General features: G+C 43.3%; 1 protein-coding gene across 1 annotated transcript in view; it reads left to right on the plus strand.

Annotated features, from left to right (window-relative positions):
* Nucleotides 1-16,935, plus strand: part of P2RY2 (purinergic receptor P2Y2) — a 63,820-nt gene extending 46,885 nt beyond the window's left edge. Inside the window, 7 exon segments of the mRNA XM_043990809.1 lie at nucleotides 12,753-13,152; nucleotides 13,155-13,220; nucleotides 13,222-13,245; nucleotides 13,247-13,294; nucleotides 13,297-13,371; nucleotides 13,373-13,592; nucleotides 13,595-16,935. Of these exon segments, the coding sequence (XP_043846744.1) occupies nucleotides 12,757-13,152; nucleotides 13,155-13,220; nucleotides 13,222-13,245; nucleotides 13,247-13,294; nucleotides 13,297-13,371; nucleotides 13,373-13,592; nucleotides 13,595-13,833 (1,068 nt within the window). The 5' untranslated portion in view covers nucleotides 12,753-12,756 and the 3' untranslated portion in view covers nucleotides 13,834-16,935.
* Nucleotides 16,936-17,183: the final 248 nt, after the last annotated feature.

Genomic DNA, 17,183 nt, shown 5'->3' on the forward strand with positions numbered 1-17,183 from the left:
TCATAAAAATATTTTATTATTTTCCAGTTACATGTAAAGACAGTTTTCAACATTTGTTTTCATAAGATTTTTTAGTTCCAAAATTTTCTCCCTCCTTCCCATCCTTCCCCCCTCCCCAAGACAGAAAGCAATCTGATATAGGTTATATATGTACAATCACATTAAACATATTTCTGCATTAGTCATGTTGTGAAAGAAGAATCAGAACAAAAGGGAAAAACTTCAAAAAACAAAACAAAAACAAAATCAAAAGTAGAAGCAGTATGGTTCAATCTGCATTCAGAATCCACAGTTCTTTTTTCTGGATGTGGAGAACATTTTCCATCATGAGTTCTTTGGAATTGTCTTAGCTCATTGTATTGCTGAGAAGAGCTAAATCTATCACAGCTGATCATCGAACAATGTTGCTGTTACTGTGTACAATGTTCTCCTGGTTCTGCTCACTTCACTCAGCATCAGTCTACTTAAGTCTTTCCAGGTTTTTTCTGAAATCTGACTGCTCATCATTTCTTCTATCACAATAGTATTCCATTACATTCATATACCACAACTTGTTCAGTCATTCCCCAATTGATGGGCATCCCCTCAATTTCCAATTCTTTGCCACCAGAAAGAGAACTGCTATAAATATTTTTGTACATGTGGGTCCTTTTCCCTTTTCTATGATCTCTTTGGGATATAGACCTGGTAGTGTTATTGCTGGGTCAAAGGGTATGTACAACTTCATAGCCCTTTGGACATAACTGAAGAGGTATTCTTAAATACCCCTGATGAAAATGGTTATTTACAACTCATCTTGAATACCTCCAGTGATGAGGAACTCATTATCTTATAAGGTGGTACATTCTACTGTTGGACAGAGGGATAATAGGAAGTTTTTTTCTTGCATTTTTGCATTTTTCCCTGCTGCTCATTTTTCTGATCTTGGGGGCCAAACAAAGTCTAATCCTTTTGCCCAATAATAGCCTTTTATGTACTTGAAGGCAGCTTTTATGTCCCTGTGTTGAGCTGACTAAACATCTCCTTTTCTTTCAATATTCCTCAGATGGCCTGAATTCTGGCCCCCTCCCCATCTTCTCCATGTGCTCCAGTTTGTCAATGTCCTTCTGAAAATGTAGTTAGTCCCAAATACAACATGCCATGTGTGGTCTGACCAGGACAGAGGCCACATCTGGGCAGGACTGTCATCTAAAACATGCACCTGGCATTTCTGATGGAGCTTTCTGGGAGATACAATCACAATCATCGGTATCACTTTCAATGGCACTTCACAGCTTATAAATTCACTCCAATCCAATAAACATTTGTTATTTACTTATCATAGACAAGATTAGGGCCAGCTATTGCACAGTGGATAGGCTTGAAATCAGGAAGACTTCTCTTCCCCAGTTCAAGTCTAGCCTCAGATACTTAACTAGCTGTGTGACTCTGGGCAAGTCACTTAACCCTGTGTGCCTCAGTTTCCTTATCTGTAAATGAGCTGGAGAAGGAAATGGCAAACCACTCCAGAAACTTTGCCAAGAAAATTCCAAATGGGATCATGAAAAGTTGGACACAACTGAAAAATGACTGAACAAGTGTACAAGATACTGTTCAAGGTACTGCATGCTGTGCCTACACTTGGATGTCATGGAATGAATAGACCTGAAGATGTGAGTCTCAGTGGCAGGATTTAAATTCAGGAATCCAAGTCTAGCACTTTATTGCTGCCTATGAGAACCGGTTGAAGGGACAAGCAATGTTTATCTTGTAGAAGAAAAGTGGGGACGAGGGAGATGCAGAAGAGCTGTCTTCAAGGATCTGAAAGGCTGCTCTGTGGAAGCAATGTTTGGCCACAGATCCAGAAGCAATGGGTGGAAGCAGTAGAGAATGCAATTTTGGCTCCGGGTAAGGATGAAAGGTTTCCCCAAGTAGAATGAGAGGTTCTGGACCCTCCTTCCCTGGAGATGTTTGGACAGAACCTGGCTGGCAAATTTGATGGGGAGGTTGGAACAGGGATTCTTGTTTGGGTATGGGTGGGAATAGGTGGCCCCTGAGGACCCTTCCCACCCTGATCTCTTTTGTGATCCCCTCCCAGCATCCCTAGGAGGGAGCTAATACAAGGGTTGTTATCCCGTTTTACAAATGCTATCAACTTAGGCTGAGGTTTCATCTGAACCAACAGAACCTAAGTCAATTGGCATTTATTGGTCTGTTAGAAATAGTTCCTCAGATCTGTACAACCTCTATTGTTTGAAAATAGATCCCCCAACTAGTCTATTTCATCTGCCCCTTAAAATAGAGTTCTGAGGTAGAGATTTTGCACTTTCCACTTGACAGATGGAAAGACTGAGACCCAAAGAGGAAAGTGATTTGCCAAAAGTGCCACAGGATGGCAGAGTGGAGCAGGGGGTCAGGAGACCTGGCCTTGATTCTCAGCACTAGCACTGACACAACTTGCTTTGTGACCTTGTACAAGTCCCTTTCCCTTTTGGGGCCTCTGTCTGTCATGTAAGGGGTGACCTAGACTACATAGTCTTAAGGGTACTTGTCAGGGTCCAGTGATGGTGATTCTTGAGTCTCCAGAAGTGGATAGACATAAGAGATGAAGATTCTTCTCATTGATGGGAGCAGATCCGTCCATCTCTGTGTCTCCATTCCCCTGACCCCCCAGTGGCCTGCAGCTAATAGGAAATGTTTGTTGACTCAATCAGTGAATGGTTGGTGTAGTTGGTGAGCTTGCACTAGAATAATACTCTTCAGCCTCTGTGTGGGGAATACCCTTCTTGTTCATCTTTCCTACCATAGGTTTCCTCTATCTTGGTGTTCTACCAGCAGAGGCTATAGGGATGCTCTCACCCACTCGGGTGGCCCATCTCCACCTCCTCTACTTTGCAACCTGGTCATGGGATTTTTTCAATAAGAAACATCTCTGGTAATGGAGCATCTATTTCTCTGGGCTACATTTTTGCTGACAAAGAAGGGACTGAAAAAATTCAGGGCCATGGGGGAGGGTGGGGAAGTAGGGGAGCCAAGTGGTCAAACCCACAGCCTTGTCCTTGTTGGCTCTGAGCTCTAACCACAGAGAACTGGTCCAGGCAGTGACTTATTTAATAGAAACCTAGTGGCCCAAGAGGGTAGATAGAATACTGGACTCAAACTCTTAAGGACCTGAATGAAGCTAACTATGACAAAAAAGGAAAATGTTGGAAGTTGGAGGGGATTGGGAAAACTGGGATGCTAATCCATTGTTGTTGGAGTTGTAAAATGATCCAACCATTCTGGAAGGCAATTTGGAACTATTCCCAAAGGGCTATAAAACTGTGAATACCCTTTGATATAGCAATACCACTGCTAAGTTTATATCCCAAAGATGTTTTGTTTTGTTTTGTTTTGTAGGGCAATGAGGGTTAAGTGACTTGCCCAGGGTCACACAGCTAGTAATTGTCAAGTGTCTGAGGCCATATTTGAACTCAGGTCCTCCTGAATCCAGGGCCAGTGCTTTACCCATTATGCCACCTAGCTTCCCCCCAAAGATATTTTTTAAAAAGAGAAAATGGGGGCAGCTAGGTGGCGCAGTGCACTGGGCCTGGATTCAGGAGGACCCAAGTTCAAATCTGGCCTCAGACATTTGGCACTTACTAGCTGTGTGACCCTGGGCAAGTCATTTAGCCCTCATTGCCCTGCCAAAACAAAACAAAACAAAACAAAAAGCAAACAAAAAAAAAGAGAGAGAAAAGGACCTATTTCTATAAAATCTTTTTAATTAACATTTTTATTTAAAATTTTGAGTTTCAAATTCTATCCCTCCCGCTTTTCCTCCATCCCCGACCCCCTTCCTGAGGCAGTAAGTGATCAGATATAGGTTATATGTGTACAATTATTTAAAACATTTCCATATTTGTCATTTTGCACAAAAATATGTATAGCAACTCTTTTTGTGGTGGCTAGGAATTAGAAATCAAAGGAATGCCCATCAATTGGGAATGGCTAAACAAGCTGTGGTATATGATTATAATGGAATATCATTGTGCTTTAAGAAATGACAAGCAGGATGATTTCAGAAAAACCTGGAAAGACTTACATGAACTGATGTATAGTGAAGTGAGTAGAACCAGGAGAACATTGTACACAATAACAGCAGGATTGTTCAGTGAAGAACTGTGAATGACTTAGCAATTCTCAGCAATATAAGGATCTAAGATAATCTTAAAGGACTAATGATGAAGCATGCTGTCCACCTCCAAAGAAAGAAATGATATTGATCCAGCAGACTGAAGCATGCTGTTTTTTCCACTTTCTTTTTTTTCTTTTACTTGAGTCTTCTCTTACAAAATGACAAATATGAAAATGTTTTACATAAGTGTAATAAAAAAAGATCTGAAGCTAGTTGGTACAGTGATTAGAGCACTGGCCTGGAGTTGGGTAGATCTGAGTTCAAATGTGACCTCAGACACTAGATGTATGACAGTGGGCAAGTCACAATCCTGTTTGCTTCAGTGTCCTCATCTGTAAAAGGAGCTAGAGAAGGAAATGGCAAACCACTCCAGTATCTCTGCCAAGAAAACTCCAAATGGGATCACAAAAAGACTGAACAACAACAAACTCTTAAAACAGAACATCAGCACTAATGGAGGCCTTGAAGATTATCTAGTCCAGGAATTTTTTTTTTGCAGGGCAATACAGGTTAAGTGACTTGCCTAGAGTCACACAGCTAGCAAGTGTCAAGTGTCTGAGGCCGGATTTGAATTCAGGTCTTCCTGAATCCATGGCCAGTGCTTTAAGAGTCCAGGAATTCTTAATGTGGGGTCTAGGAACCTCCAGAAGTTCATGGATAAATTCTGGGGGGTTTGTAAACTTGAATGGGGAAAAATTATGTCTTTATTTCAATATCCTGGTTTCCTTTGTAAAGTATGATGAGAGTGTTTTGTGAGATAATCTTAAGGTTCCAGGCGTAGCTGGATAGAGAGCTAGGCCTAGAATCAGGAAGACTTGAACTCAAATCCAGCCTCAGATACTTAATGGCTGTGTGACTCTGGGCAAGTCACTTAATCTTCCTTTGCCTCAGTTTCCTCAACGGTAAAAATGGGGATAGTACCTGTCTCACAGGGTATCAAATGACATAATATTTATTTTGTTTTTGTTTTTGTTTGCTGGGCAATGAGAATTAAGTGACTTGCCCAGGGTCACACAGCTAGTAAGTGTCAAGTGTCTGAGGCTGGATTCGAACTCAGGTACTCCTGAATCCAGGGCCAATGCTTCATCCACTGAGCCACCTAGCTGCCCCAAATGACATAATATTTATAAAAAGCATTCAGCACAGTGCCTAGGGCATATTAGGTGCTATATAGAAATGCTTATTCCCTTTTAGCTCACTACCCTATCAAATGAGTAAGACCCAGAGAGAGTTAAGTAACTTCCTTAGGGTGACATAACAAGACAGTGATGGAGACAAAACTAGGCCAGGACCTAGGTTTGTGGCCCTGTTGCCCAACAACTATCTAGCTCAGGGGTTCTTTTTTTTTTTTTGGCAGGGTAATGAGGGGTAAGTGACTTGCCCAGGGTCACACAGCTAGGAAGTGTCAAGTGTCTGAGGCTGGATTTGAACTCAGGTCCTCCTGAATCCAGGGCCAGTGCTTTATCTACTGCACCACCTAGCTGCTCCCTAGCTGGGGTTTCTTAACACCTATTGTGTCATGGATCCCTTAAGCAGACTGGTGAAGCCAATGGGTGGACCTTTTCTCCAAATCATGTGTTTAAACACATAAAATAAAATACATGAGATGACAGAGAAAAACAATTATATTGAAATATAGTCATCAAAATTTTTTTTGAAAAACAAGTTTGTGGACTCCCGGTTAAGAACCTATTCTCTAGCATCTCTAAGCTGGGAGGACTCCATCTCTTTCAACCAGTCCTTATATGGGGGCTGGGGTGGGGGGAGGATGAGGCTTGAGTTCCTTTGCCATCTTGGTCAAAGGCATCTGGACACTTGGCAGCTTACCAATGCCTGGGCTGCCCAATCTACCTGGGAAGCATGAATTCAGTTGCTTTAGTTCACTAAACATTTATAAAGCAGCTAATAGGTATCAGGTATTAGACTAAGTGCTGAAATACAGAGATAATAGTGAAATGGTTCCTGTCCTTAAGTAACCTACTTTCTTTCTTTTTTTTTTAATCATAAAAGTATTTTATTATTTCCAGTTACATGTAAAGGTAGTTTTCAACATTTGTTTTCCTAAGATTTTTAGTTCCAAATTTTTCTCCCTCCCTCCCTTCCCTCTCCCCTCCCCAAGACAGAAAGCAGTCTGATAAGTAACCTACTTTCTATGGGGGAAATTAACATGTACACAACTAAGTAAATGCCAAATATATGCACAGTAAATACAAAAGAGGCACAGAAAAGGTCACCTGGGGAGATTACAGCTGTGTGAATGGAGGGCTACTAGGGGGTATGGTAGATACAAAACTGGGCCAGGAGTCAGAAAGACCTGAGTTCGACTTCCATCTCAGACCCTTACTAGCTGTGTGACCTTGGGCAAGTCACTTTACTTCTGCTTACTCAGTTTCCTCAACAATAAAAAGGGGGTAATAACAGTGCCTGTTTCTCAGCATTGTGATGAGGATCTATTGAGATAATATTTGTGTTTGTAAAGTGCCTGGCACATAGTAGGTATTATATAAATGCTTATTCTTTCCCCTCTCCTGAATGGAGTCAGGAATTCCAACAGCTGGAGATGAGGAAGGAGAGCATTCCAAAGGGAGAGAGGGAGAATAGTCTGTGCAAAGATGACAGATAGAATGTATTTAGGGAATAGTAAATGGGTTAGTTTGGCTGGAATGTAGAGCATGGGTGGAGAAAGGGGTAATATCCAGTAGTAATATGCAGACAGGAATCTGTCTGGATAGATAGGCTCAAGTCTTAGGTAGGACTTTATCAGCAAAACATAGGAATTGGTATGTTATCTTTGAATGGAGCAATAGGGAGCTCTAGAGGCTTTTGAGCAAAGTAATATCATGATTAGATCTGTGCTTTAGGAATATCACTTTTGGCAGCTGTGTGAAAGGATTGGAGATGGGAGAGATTGGAGATAGGGCACCCATTTAGAAGGTGATGATAAATCCAAGTGAGAAATGTCCAAAAGAGAAATGATATGGGCCTGAAATAAGGAGAGTGGTAGTATGAGTACAGAGTAGGGTATACATGGGAGAGGTATTGATTGGTAACTGGATGGAGGAGGTGAGGGAGAGGGAATAATTGAGTGAGAACTCTAATGTTGAAGAGCTGTGTAACCGGAAAGATGGTGGTGTTCTCAACTGATATTAGGAAGTTTGGGAGGAAATAATGGGTTTAGGGGGAAAGATCCTGTTTGGCCATTCTGAGTTACTTAAATGTTTGTTTTGTTTTGTTTTGTTTTTGGAGGGCAGTGAGGGTTAAGTGACTTGCCCATGGTCACACAGCTAGTAAGTGTCAAGTGTCTGAGGCCAGATTTGAACTCAGATCCAACTGAAACCAGGGCCAGTACTTTATCCACTGTGCCACCTAGTTTCCCCCTGGCCATTCTGAGTTGAAGATGATTATGGGGCATCGAGGTGGAAGTAAACAAGCAGTCTTTGAGGTCCCAGTCTTTGGGTTGACTGTGCTAGCAAGGTGTTGGGAAAGATATTGCACTCATAGATTTAGGGCTAGAAGGGATCTTCACCATCATCCAGTGTAACATTCTTATTTAACTGGTGAGGAAAATGAGACCCAGAGAGGTTGTGACTCCCCTAAGGTCTTGCAGGTCAATAGGGCAGAGTTTGAACCCAGACCAATTGACTCCATACCCAGTGCTCTTTGCATTAAATCACAGTTCCTCTCAGATCTTAAGAGTTCTGAAAGTTAGTCTGTTTTAGCTAAAGCCCAGACCATTAAAAAAAATTATAACAAGTAGCTACAGTATGTTTTGCTACAAGCTTCTGTAACATAACAATGGTGTCAAATGTAGCAGAGAAGTAAGGAGAAACAAGAACTGAGAACAGATTTGGTCATTAATATATCATTAGTAACTCTGAAAAGAGCAGTTTCAGTGGTGTGATGAGATCAGAAGCCAGTCTACAAAGGTTTGAGGAATGAGTGGGAGGAGAAGGAATAAGGACAGCCAGTGAAGACAGCTTTTTCTGGGAGTTTGCTGAGAAAGTAGGAGGATAAAGGATGACAGCTTAAGGGGATGGTAGGACCTAGTGAAAGTTAAAAAAAAATTTTTTTTTTTGTTAGGATGGAAGACCTGGGCACATTTGAAGACAGCAGGGAAGGAACCACTGGGTAGGAAGAGATGGAAAATTAGAGAGCTTGAGAGAGGATGATTGAGAGGGTAGCCTCCTGGAGAGGGGAGGAAAGCAAGGACACAGATGGAAGGTTTGGCCTTAAAGAGCAATGTCTTCAATATGAGATACAGGGAGAAAGGAGAATGGGAATGATAGAGGTCTGGACTTGGAGTCAGGAAGGACTGAGTTTAAATCTTGCATCAGATATTTACTAGCTGTGTGATCCTGGGCAAGTCAACCTAACCTGTCTGAGCCTCAGTTTTCTCATCTATAAGATAAGGATAAAAATAGTAGTTACTTACCAGGGTTGCCTTGAGGATGAAATCAGTTTACATATAAATTACTTTACAAATCTTATAGCACTATATAAATGCTAGTGATGATGATGACAATGAAATAAAAAGAGGGAAATAATTAGGCACTTACACCATTGGCCTCGATTTTATTTTATTTATTTTGTGGGGCAATGAAGGTTAAGTGACTTGCCCAGGGTCACACAGCTGGTAAAGGTCAAGTGTCTGAGGTCAGATTTGAACTCAGGTCCTCCTGAATCCAGTGCTGGTGTTTTATCCACTACATCACCTAGCTGCCCCTGCTTGATTTTATTAGTAAAATAAGAGATGAGGTTCTCAGCTGAGAGGGTAAGAATAGGGGTATGTTTAGGAAGCAAGAGAAAAGAAGGTTTAGAAGAACTTTTCTTATAGGGAATAAGATAATCAAATAGAAGGCAGGGGATTCCAGAGTAGAAGACATTGTGGAGCTGAATTGGTTAACTATGAGGTCAAGATTGGGAATACAGGAAACTGAAGTCAGAGGCAGGGTTTATGGCCTGAGAAAGAACAGAGGAATACTGAAAAGATACAATAATTATCTGATGGCGGTGGGGGAGAAATCTTACTTCAACCAGATGGAAACTAAAAGTGTTGACATTTTTTTACTTTGAAAAAAAATTGCTATAATGAGTAAAGTTGTTCTGAAGAAGAGATAGGAGAATTTAACCCTCTCCTTTCTCTGTAGAGGGCAGAGGTTATTGGCATAGAACACTGTACATGCGTTCTAAGATTCAATTGATATGCTGATTAGTTTGTTGTGGGGTTTTTTGTGGGGCATTGGGGGTTAAGTGACTTGCCCAGGCAGGGTCACATAGCTAGTAAATGTCAAGTGTCTGAGGCGGAATTTGAACTCGGGTCCTCCTGAATCCAGGGCCGGTGCTTTATCCACTGTGCCACCTAGCTGCCCCTGATTAGTTTTACTGAATTGATTATTGTTTCTCTCTTATTCTTTGTTATAAATTTTCTGGTTGGGGCAACATTGGGAAATTCAGGTGATGGTAAGAAAAAAAAAAGCAAAAGATAGTACTAAACACCATTGTTTTCTTTTTTTTTTTTCTTTTTTGGTGAGGCAATTGGGGTTAAGTGAGTTGCACAGCTAGTGTTAAGTGTCTGAGGCTGGATTTGAACTCAGTTCCTCCTGACTCCAGGGCCGGTGCTCTATCCATTGTGCCACCTAGCTGCTCCAACACCATTGTTTTCAAAAGGAAAAATAGATGCCGGGTTGAATAAAAAAGTCCAGAAAAATATAACAGGTAGGCCTTGAATATTCTCCCTCCTCATCTCCACCTCTGGCCTCCATGGCTTCCTTCAAGTCCCAGTTACCATTTTGCCTTCTACAGGAAGTCTTTCATGATCCCCCTTAATTCTAGTGCCTTCTTTTTGTTAATTATCTCCAATTATCTTGTATGTATAGGTTTGTTTTTTTTTTGGCGGGGCAATGAGAATTAAGTGACTTGCCCAGGGTCACACAGCTAGTAAGTGTCAAGTGTCTGAGGCTGGATTTGAGCTCAGGTACTCCTGAATCCAGGGCTGGTGCTTTAACCACTGCCTCACCTAGCTGCCCCATATGTGTATCTTTTGAGTACATTGTTATTTGCATGTTGCTCTCCCAATTAGATTGTGAATTCTTGGAGAGAGTTTCCTTTGTCTTTTTTTTTTTTTTTTTTGGTAAATCTAGAACTTAGCGCAATGCCTGGTGTGAAGGGACGTGTTTAATAACTATTGACTGAATGGCCTAGATCTAGAACATAATGGCAAATTGGTCAATTTTCAGATTGTTTGATTTAACTTCCAAGATCGGGTCTTAGGACTTTATTAATTGTTTTATTCTGAGTTTAAAAGCACTTGAGATTGAGTATATTATTTAAGTAGACTTTGGTTGCTTTTAAAATCTTCGATGCACTTTGGTGGTCACGAGAAAGTTTAGAATGCCTTCTCCCAATAGTGCTAAGATGGAATTTTACCATGTTCCTGGTCCTGAAATCTACACACAGAATCTACTTTATCCAGGCCACAGAACAACAAACAGGCAATCCTATTTAAACCCAGTCTTCAGGCATCCTTCCATGCAAAAGCAACACACAGACTTTATCTTAGAATGTAGAAGGCACCCAATGAGGTTTTGTTTTTTTTTTTTAGTGAGGCAATTGGGGTTAAGTGACTTGCCCAGGGTCACACAGCTAGTAAGTGTTAAGTGTCTGAGGCCGGATTTAAACTCAGGTACTCCTGACTCCAGGGCCGGTGCTCTATCCACTGCGCCACCTAGCTGCCCCTGCGCCACCTAGCTGCCCCACAATGAGTTTTTAATGTAGGCTCTTTCTAAATTTAGAGGTTTTCATTTAAATTTGTGACTTCTGCCTCCCATTCATCAATGCTACTGGGAGGATAGTAAGAACCTCTAAAAAAAAAAAACCACTTTTTTTTTTTTGGTGGTGCTATGAGGGTTAAGTGACTTGGCCAGGGTCATACAGCTAGTAAGTGTCAAGTGTCTGAGGCTGGATTTGAACTCAGACCCTCCTGAATCCAGGCCTGGTGCTTTATCCATTGCACCACCTAGCTCCTCTGCCAAAACCCCCCCTTTTAAACATTCTTTAAATTTTTCCTGAGGGAGTAGATGGTTGTAGATGGACCCTATCAATCAATCCTCAAATATATTTATTGAGTACCTACTGTATTCCAGGAACTATACTAGGTTCTTGGAATATAATGACAAAAACAAAACAGTCCCTTCTCTCAGGAAGGAAAGATATAAGCATCTATTAAGCACCTACTATGTGCCAGGCACTGTCATAAGTGCTACATGAATATTATCTCATTTAGTCCTCACAACAACAACCCCAGAAGGTAGATGCTATCATTATCCCCATTTTACAATTGAGGAAAATGAGGTAGAGGTTAAATGACTTGCCCAGGGTCACATGGTATCTGAGGTTGGATCAGAATTCAGGTTTTTCTGACTCCAGGCCAAGCACTCTATCAGTGGATCACCCAGCTTCTGTGATGGTAAGAAGGAGAGGAAGGATTCTAGGTATGATATAGCAATGCGAGTTAACAGGACTTGCTAACTGATTCATTGTGAGAGGTAAGAGAGTGGAGGAGAGGGATGAGCCAGAGAGAACTCCAAGGCAGAGCTTAAGTAGCATATTTTACATACCAGAAAAATTAGGCCCAGGAGTGAAGTGACTTGCTGATGGCTGCATAGCTGAGCAACAGAACTAGGATTTGTTGAATGCCATCAGAGAAGGAAGAGAAGGTCTTAAAGATAAAAGGATGGGGGCAGCTAGGTGGTGCAGTAGATAAAGCACCAGGCCTGGATTCAGGAGGACCTGAGTTCAAATCCAGCCTTAGACACTTGACACTTACTAGCTGTGTGACCTGGCCAAGTCACTTAACCCTCATTGCACCACACACACACAAAAAAGATAAAAGGATGATGATGAAGATGGGAGGAACCTTAAAGAACAACACCCACATTTTACAGAGGTCACTGAGGTTCTGAAGGATTGACCAACTTACCCAGGGGCACACAGCCAATAAGCAACTGAGCTGGGATTTGAACCTACTTATTAGTATAATCTAGCCCAAATCCTATGCTGTAACCACTATGGCAGGTTGCTTCCTGGTATTTGAACTCAGGACTTCTGATTTAAAACCCAGCATTGCAGAAAAGGGCTTTTTGAGCCTGGCTCTATCACCACCTATGTAATCTTGTGCAAGTTACTTAAGTTCCCTAGGCCTTAGTTTCCTTATCTGTAAAATGAGAAGGTTATATTTGATCTGAAGTTCTTTTTTTTTTTTTTAATCTCGGAAGTTCTAAATCTAACTTCCTATGCTTTCCTAGTTCCGGTAATCTATTAGATAATCAATAACTAATTTTTGAATGTCAGGTCATGGGGAGGGAAGGTTTGGGGTAGATTTCCAGCTTGGACCTGTGATGAGGATGGTTCTTGTTTTATTTTGTTTTGTTTTTCTTTCAGGGCAATGGGGGTCCCAGGGTCACAAAGCTAGTAAGTGTCAAGTATCTGAGGTCGGATTTGAACTCAGGTACTCCTGAATCAGGGCCAGTGCTTTAATCCACTGCACCACCTAGCCTCCCTAGGATGGTTCTTGATAGTTCTCTCCTTGTCATTTCAGGGCAATGGAGAGTACAACCACGTCCTGGGCTGAAAATGCTAGCACCACTTTGGATCTGAATGAAGGGGGCTACAGGTGCAAGTTTGATGAGGACTTTAAGTACGTGCTGTTGCCTGTGTCCTACGGTGTGGTGTGTGTGCTGGGCCTCTGTCTCAATGCCCTGGCCCTCTACGTTTTCCTCTGTCGTATCAAGACATGGAACTCCACCACCACCTTTATGTTCAACCTTGCCATATCTGACACTCTCTACGTGATCTCCTTGCCCCTTCTCATCTACTACTATTCCCACGGCGACCACGGCCCTTTAGCACAGCCCTCTGCAAGCTGGTCCCGGTTCCTCTTCTATACCAACCTCTACGGCAGCATCCTCTTCCTGCTATGTATCCAGCATCCATCGCTTCCATGGGCATTTGTTACCCACTCCAGTCACTGCAGTGGGGTAACGTGCGCTATGCTCGCCGTGTCGCCCGCCATAGTATGGATCATAGTGATTCGGCTGTCAGTCACCTGTGTTATACTTTGTCACCACCAGCCTCCGGCCTGAGGGGGGGTCACTTGCCATGACACATCCTCCCGTGACTTGTTCAACGACTTCGTGGCATACAGCTCAACCATTCTCGTGTGTGCTCTTTGTAATACCCTTCCTGATCATCCTGGTGTGCTACACGCTGATGGTCCGGCAGCTTCTGAAGCCCACAACAGGGCAGACCCGTCTCTCACGGTCCAAGCGCAAGTCACTGAGGATGATTATTCTTGTCTTGGTTGTCTTTTCTCTATGCTTCCTCCCCTTCCATGTCACCCGTACACTCTACTATGCCTTCCGATCTCTGGATGTAGGCTGTTGTCCCTCAACGCCATCAACATAGCCTATAAGGTCACGCGCCCACTCGCCAGTGCCAACAGCTTCCTGGACCCTGTGCTCTACTTCCTGGCTGGCCAGCGGTTTGTCAGGTTTGCCCGCCATTCTCTGCCGCCGGCAGCCAGCCACAAGATGGTGCTTCAAAATCCCAGTACCCTGGACAGTGGGCGGACTGGAAGCAGCTCAGCCAACAGTGAGGACAACAAGGACGCTCAGCTTTAGGGACAGAGTGACTCATGCATCTTAGTCCTAAGCCCTGCGTGGCCCCCGTGCTCTATTTGGGTGAGAATGGGGGGCAGTCAAGAGAAGGGCTATGGGCTATTTAGGCACAAAGGATGTGGAGGTGTCCACTAGACGGAACAGGGTTTGTCCTTGGAGGCCAACCACAGGAAGACAAGAGGGAGGTGGACATTTGATGCCACCACCCTCATGGCTCCAGGATAGACCCATGATTGTGACTGGATTGGACATCCAGAGTTAGGGTTGGGAAGTAGAGGGGCTGCTGACTGGGAGATAGGCGCCCTGGCTCTACCACTGCCTAGATGCAGGAGCTGGGGCCAATCACTCCATTCCCGTCCAGCCTCAGTTCACTCTGACTAAAAAGTAACCTGTTAGTATTTTTCTTTTTTTTTGGGGGGGGGGGGGCCCATGGGGGTTAAGTGACTTGCCCAGGGTCACACAGCCAGTAAGTGTCAAGGGTCTGAGGCTGGATTTGAACTCAGGTACTCCTGAATCCAGGGCCAGTGATTTATCCACTGCGCCACCTAGCTGCCTCCACCTGTTAGTATTTTTAAGGCTGGCAAAAGATGGAAAAAAGTCCTATATTTAAAACATGAAGTGACTGTGGATGTTTAACTAGGGGAAGATTTGAGGTAGGAGGGAGAAATACTCAATTGCCTTCAAAAATCCAAAGAGCCATCGTGGGAGGAAAGGATTAGTGTTGGTCATCTGGGTCTCAAAGGTTTCCACTTGGAGCATGATGGGACAGGGAGTTGAGTAATAGCAAAATTGGGTTCCAAAAAAAGGCCTAATAAAATTATCTTATGACTAGAGCTGTCCCACAGTGGAATGTACTGGCTTGGGACAGAGTGGGTTCCCTCTCACTGCCGGTCTTTAGAAAAAGGCTGGATGAACATTTGTCTGGGGTGATGGAGAAGGGGTTCTTGCCCAGGGACAGGCGGGCCCTTCTGGCAGTCAGTCGCAATTAATCTGTGAAGGGATTGGGCTCATTGGCCTCCCAAACCCCTCTCACTTCTGCTTTCCTGCTTCCATAAACTCCCTCTGCCTGATTCTCTTCTTCATGCATACTAAACCCATGGTTTTTTCCTCCTTTTAAAATTCAGGAGATGGGACCAAGTAAACGCTAGAGCCCAAGGCTAACATTCCTCCCTCCTGAGCCCTGGAAACAGGAGCACAGGGCCTTTGGACTGACTTGACCTCGTGCATCTAGTTGAAGGAGAAAATATTCGGTGGGAAGCTTGTCCCATTTTATGGGTGGAGAAAACAGAGGCCTAGAAGAAAAATAGAGAATGTCAGAGGGGACCCTAGAACACAGAACATAGAACATCAGAGCTGGAACTCTCCTTTGAAGAGAACATATCAGAGCTGGAAAGGATTTTATAATTAAAAAATCCAATCCACCCAAAATGTAAGTGGTTAATTATGTTTAGGGTCCTGGGATTGGTGTTATTGATAGAAAAATAGGAGTAAAGGCACTTTCCAGACATGGCGTTCTAGGAGAGTGCCTTCAGCAGGCTGGGTGTGGTGGGGCAGAGGTGAATTAGAGCAGGTCGGGAAAGGCACCATGAAGGTGAGTCTTCAAATAAAGATCACAACATATAGCAATAGAGTCACCAGGGATCTTAGAACAAAGACCTGACCCTGGAAGGGACCTTAGGTGCCATGAGTTCAACCCCTTCATTTCACAGATGGGAAACACTGAGGCCCAGAGAAAGAAAGGCAAGTTTCCAAGGTCACACAAGAGTGTGGCAGAATCAGGATTAGGACAGAAGATTCCAAGTTATTAAAACTATTCTAGGCATGCTCCTCTCCTCTATTCCTCCCCTTTCCTCCCCTTGCCCATCCTGCCCCGAGACCTGGACACTTGTCTTCTGCTGCTTTCACCTCCACTGTCCCTAGTCCCATGAAAGACTTAGATGTGTCTGAGAGAGACCCTTTGTGTTCAGGGGTTTTTGCTGAGGCAATACTTGCTGTCCTGTTCCCACCTACTGCCATCTGCCTATGAGGGAGAGGGAAGGAAAAAGCCCAGCAGCCCTCAGGGGCATGGGGGTGGGCACAGGAAATTGGGGGCCTGGAGGGATGGGTTTGTGTATGCTCCTGGAAACTAACTCATACTTTATAAAGAGGTGAATGAACTTTGTAGTCATTGATGTGTCTGTTTGTCTGAGGACACCTGAGCTACGCCCCCCAATGAAGATTCAACAATTGCCTGCCATCTCCCCCATGTGCCTCCTCAAATTTCCCTTTTCTTCCTAAAAAACGATGCTACCATCTCCCTCCAAGAGGTTTAATTTGGACAGCTTCCCCAGGCCCACTGGGTTGACATTCTAAAGGTCAATGGCTTCAATGTCTATCAAGCAGGGATGTAGGGGAGTATCACATCCATGTGAGTGTTCCCTTCCTTCACCTTTTCAGATCACAACCCTTTCCTACCTTCATAAATGTCATTGTTAATTGCTAAGGCTGGTGGAAGTCATCCTATAGACGGTAACCAGCATGTTAGCTAGGCATGACCTCAGACAAAATATGCTGCCTCTCTCTTTTTTTTTTCCTAGTGAGGCAATTGGGGTTAAGTGACTTGCCCAGGGTCACACAGCTAGTAAGTGTTAAGTGTCTGAGGCCGGATTTGAACTCAGGTACTCCTGACTCCAGGGCTGGTGCTCTATCCACTGAGCCATCTAGCTGCCCCTTGCCTCTCTTACAACATCCTTACAGGCTGAAGGTCTGGTACAGCAGGCCCTGCCTGAGCTGGTAGAGTGAATGTGGATAAACTCACCCATAAAACACAAGCAGAGAGGAGAATGGATAAGAAACCAGAACCCAACAATGTTATTTACAAGAAATACTTGAAACAGAAGGACACAGTTAAAATAAGGGGCTGGAGCAGAATCTATTATGCTTCAGCTGAAGTAAAAAAAGGCAGGGGTAGCAATCATGATCTCAAAGTAAAAACAAGAATATACCTAATCAAAAGAGATAAGCAGGGAAATTATAGTTTGCAAAAAAGTATCAGAGACAGTGAAGTAATATCAATATATGCAGCAAATGGCATAGCATCCAAATTTTTTTTTTTTGGCAGGGCAATGAGGATTAAGTGACTTGCCCAGGGTCACACAGCTAGTAAGTGTCAAGTGTCTGAGGCCAGATTTGAACTCAGGTCCTTCTGACTCCAGGGCCGGTGCTCTATCCACTGCACCACCTAGCTGCCCCATGCATCCAAATTCTTAAAGGAAAAGTTAAATGAGTTACAGAATAAAACAGACAATATACTAGTTGGGGGATCTCAATTTACCCTTCTTGGAACTACAAAAATCTAAACATAAATAAGATAG

The sequence above is a fragment of the Dromiciops gliroides genome, chromosome 3 (genome assembly GCF_019393635.1).
Source record: "Dromiciops gliroides isolate mDroGli1 chromosome 3, mDroGli1.pri, whole genome shotgun sequence".
Classification (NCBI taxonomy): Eukaryota; Metazoa; Chordata; class Mammalia; order Microbiotheria; family Microbiotheriidae; genus Dromiciops; species Dromiciops gliroides.